Source organism: Nicotiana sylvestris, chromosome 11, assembly GCF_000393655.2.
Source record: "Nicotiana sylvestris chromosome 11, ASM39365v2, whole genome shotgun sequence".
Classification (NCBI taxonomy): Eukaryota; Viridiplantae; Streptophyta; class Magnoliopsida; order Solanales; family Solanaceae; genus Nicotiana; species Nicotiana sylvestris.
In genome coordinates this window covers 95,163,864-95,168,186 of record NC_091067.1, presented here as the reverse complement: position 1 = coordinate 95,168,186, position 4,323 = coordinate 95,163,864, and the positions used below count along the sequence as shown (strand labels likewise).

The window sequence follows — 4,323 nt, the reverse complement described above, 5'->3', positions numbered from 1 at the left end:
AAAGCATACAAGGCTTAAGTGGACAGAAAAGTGTATCCTATGCTGACTTGTGTATGTTCCCTCATGTGCATCTACCATTGGGATTCAAAACCCCAAAATTTGAGAAGTATGATGGACACGGTGATCCTATTGCTCATCTCAAAAGATATTGCAACCAACTGCGAGGAGCCAGTGGGAAGGAAGAACTCCTCATGGCCTATTTCGGAGAAAGTCTGGTCGGCATCGCATCTGAGTGGTACATGGACCAAGATATATCCCACTGGCACATCTGGGATGACTTGGCTAGAGATTTCGTCAGGCAGTTCTAGTACAATATTGATATTGCTCTAGATAGGAACTCATTGACAAACTTGAAGAAGAAATCCTCGAAAAGCTTCCGAGAGTACACAATTAAATGGCGTGAACAGGCCTCCAGGGTAAAGCCTACGATGGATGAGATTGAAATGGTCACAATTTTCCTCCAAGCTTAGGAGGCTGATTACTTCCAAAATATGATGTCCGTGATGGGTAAACCGTTCGCTGAAGCCATCAAGATTGGCGAAATGGTTGAAAATGGATTGAAAACGGGCCGAATTCTAAGTCAATCTGCCATTAGAGCTACCTCCCAAGCCATTCAGGGTGGGTCTGGAGGAGGGGCGAAGGGCAAGAAAAAGGAAGAAACATCTATGGCAGCGTCGGGTGCAAGAAAACACCATACTCCTAGATCCTTTTTCTCAGAAAGGACCCCACAACACTACTGCCCCCACCAAGACGTAGCCTATGCTCCTCAGCCATACCTGGTCATGAATGCTCAACCTTATATCCGTCCACAACAACAAGCCAACTGGAACCAAGCTCCATTTCCTAAAAATCAGCCTCCTTACCAAAACCACTACAACCCCCGACCTCCACAAAACAATTTCCACCCTCGTGAACCACCCAAGAGGCCAAATTTTACACCAATTGGCGAACCCTACTCTATCCTATTACCAAAACTTATTCAAATGGGTATGCTACAGCCTGTTCCTCAAACCAGGCAAAACCCAGCATCACCCGCTTACAGAGCCGGCACCCGATGTGCCTATCACTCATGGGCAGAAGGGCACGACACGGATGACTATTGGACTCTGAAGAGAGCCATGGAAAACTTGATAGAACAAAGGAAGATAGTGCTAAGGGATGCAGATATTCCCAATGTGACTAACAACCCGCTGCCGACCCACAACAACGGGCCGGTAATCGGAATGATTTGTGAGGACAAGGAATATTACCCAGCATTGAAGGCCATCATTGCCATCACTGATGTACAAAAGAAACCAAAATCTGCCTCGAAGCAAGACGAAGGGGAGAAAAAGAACAAAACCACCCCTCCAAAGTCAGAAAAAAAGGTTGAAGTGGAAATTGGGGCAATGCCTCCCAAAGATGTTGTCCTCTATGTCCCTCGAGGCCGCAAAGAAAAGCAGATGGATTTGAGTCCTCCCAGGAGATTCGAACTGAATAAGACAACCCAAATATATGTGCCCAAAGGAGCTTATGTGATGCGGGGGACAATTAATCCACCAAGGCTGAGTGAGCCCGTGGTTATTGGCCGCGCACCACAAAAGCCCATGACGGATCCTACCGTTGTGCCCTGGAATTACAACAAATTAGTGGTGACTTACAAAGGCAAAGAAATCTCGGGAGAAGTTCGAGAAAATAACCCGGCAGAAAAGTATTTCAATATGGAAGAGGTGAACAATGCCACTAGAAAGTGCTTCCTATCTAAGAAGCCCGTAAGTGTCGAAGAAGCGGAGGCCTTCTTTCAAAAGATGAAAATGGCAGATTATGAGGTGATCGACCAGCTTCGAAAATTTCCCGCACAAGTCTCCTTGTTATCTCTATTGATGAATTCCACCGAACATCAAAAGGTATTGATCAAGACCCTTAATGAAGCATATGTACCTGTTGAGACTTCTGTAGAGCAGTTGGAGAGAATGGCCGAAAGATTTTTTGCAATTAACCAGATCTCCTTCAGCAAAAATGACTTGCCCCCGGAAGGGGCCGCACATAACAAAGCCCTGCACTTGACAGTTAAATGCGAAGGGTACTATGTGAAAAGGGTTATGTTGGACAGAGGCTCTAGGATAGATATTTGCTCACTCTCAACTTTGCAACGTATGGAAATTATTACCGAGAGAATCTGACCCAACAACGTCTATGTACGTGCCTTCGATGGTATCAAAAGGGACACAATTGGAGATATTGATCTGATTCTAACCATCGGCCTAATAGACTTTAAAGTAACCTTCCAGGTTCTGCACATGAACACGTCTTACAATTTTCTCTTAGGAAGGCCGTGGATTCACGCAGCGATGGATGTGCCTTCTACTCTCCACCAGATGGTGAAGCTCGAACATGAGGATCAGGAGATTGTGGTTCATGGGGAAGACGCACAATCGATTTATCGGGACCCGTTAGTCCCATGTCTTAAAACAAGAGAAGGAAGTGAGCACATAGTCTATCAGGCCTTTGAAATCGTGGTCGCTGATCAGTACGAAGAAAGAAAACCTTATCCGCAATCCTTCCTTTCTAATACATCAATCATAGGGGCCAAAGAAATGATCAGGCATGGCTATAAACATGGGAAAAGGCTTGGGAAATCGTTGCAATGAATAGTTGAACCTATCACCCCGACCGCCAGTGAAATATTCTTTGGGGTAGGGTTCCGGCCTACTCCAGCTGATGTAAGATGAGCAGATGATAGGAAGAATGATGGTTGGGTCTTGCCTCAGCCGGTGCCGCATCTATACAGAACATTTGTCAAGCCAAAATACAATGAGGAAGAGGAGGATAAGGCTTTTATGGCCGAAGAAATCTGTGGGGCCATAAGGAAGATACTGTATGAAGCCCACATGGTTCAACCAGGGGAAGGCTCAAGCACCGCTGAGGTGCTGTATATGGGACCTAATGCCAAACTGCAGAATTGGAAGGCTACGCTATTCCCAATCAGGAGGGAGTCCTGGTAGACCTGTCCTGCCACTTTTTCTGCATCACGAGTTATTCCAGCGTGTAACTCGGATGTTTTCTTTAGTTTCCTGTAATTTCCAATGTAAACCCTGTTATCTTCAAATTCAATAAAATGAAATCAATATTTCATCGTTCATCTTACTTTATTCTTTCTGATTTGGTTATTTTTTTCTTTTATTTCTTCTTTCAGTTCTAATAATGCGACTTTAAATAACATGACATGCTTGCGGACTTCATGCCTAGATCCAAACATGCTGTCTAACTGTGAAGTAATGAACCAAGAACCGGAATATGATGAAGAAGAGGCTTTTAGGGGAATAAATCAAGAATTGGAACAGTTTGAGAATAAACCTAAGCCGAACGTAAATGATACTGAACCGGTTAATTTGGGTACTTCTGAAGAAATTAGGGAAACCAAGATAAGCATTCATACAAATGAGAAAACCCGGGACGCATTGATCCAACTTTTGTTTGAGTTCAAAGATGTGTTTGCTTGGTCATACGATGACATGCCGGGACTAAGTGTTGATTTGGTGGTTAATAAGTTGCCAACTTACCCCCATTGTCCCCCTGTCCAGCAAAAGCAAAGAAAGTTTAAAACCGATATCAGTACAAGATTAAAGAAGAGGTCACAAAACAGTTGAAAGCGGGGGTGATCCGAGTGGTTCGATACACCACATGGTTAGCCAATGTAGTTCCAGTGCCAAAGTAGGACGGGAAAATTCGAGTGTGTGTGGATTACAGAGATTTAAAAAAGGCAAGTCCCAAAGATAACTTCCATTTGCTGAACATCCACATCCTTATTGATAACTGCGCCAAACATGAGATACAGTCCTTCATGGATTGTTATGCAGGATATCACCAGGTGTTGATAGATGAAGAAGATGCAGAAAAGACAACTTTTACCACACCTTGGGGTACATACTGTTACAGAGTCATGCTATTTGGTCTGAAGAACGCCGGGGCAACTTACATGAGAGCCATGACTGTCATTTTTCATGATATGATGCACCAAGAGATAGAGGTTTATGTGGACGATGTAATCATCAAATCCAAAACTCAGGACTACCACGTTCGGGACTTGAGAAATTTTTTTGAGCGGTTGCACAAATATGATTTGAAGCTGAACCCGGTCAAATGTGCATTCGGGGTACCATCCGACAAACTTTTGGGATTCATAGTCAGTCGGAGGGGCATCAAGTTGGACCCGGCAAAGATCAAGTCAATTCGAGATTTTCCTCCTCCAAGAACCAAGAAAGATGTTATGAGTTTGTTGGGAAGATTGAACTACATCAGCCGATTCATTGCTCAGTTAACATCCACGTGTGAACCCATATT

General features: G+C 44.1%; 1 protein-coding gene across 1 annotated transcript; it reads left to right on the top strand.

Moving 5' to 3' along the window:
• The first annotated feature begins 503 nt into the window (after positions 1 to 503).
• LOC138881350 (uncharacterized) lies at positions 504 to 2,162 on the top strand. Its single transcript, XM_070161575.1, has one exon. The coding sequence runs from the start codon at positions 504 to 506 to the stop codon at positions 2,160 to 2,162; it is 1,659 nt and encodes a 552-aa protein (XP_070017676.1).
• Positions 2,163 to 4,323: the final 2,161 nt, after the last annotated feature.

Excerpts from the sequence above, each read along its gene's own strand:
- LOC138881350 (XM_070161575.1), top strand. The coding sequence starts at position 504 with ATGGGTAAACCGTTCGCTGAAGCCATCAAGATTGGCGAAATGGTTGAA.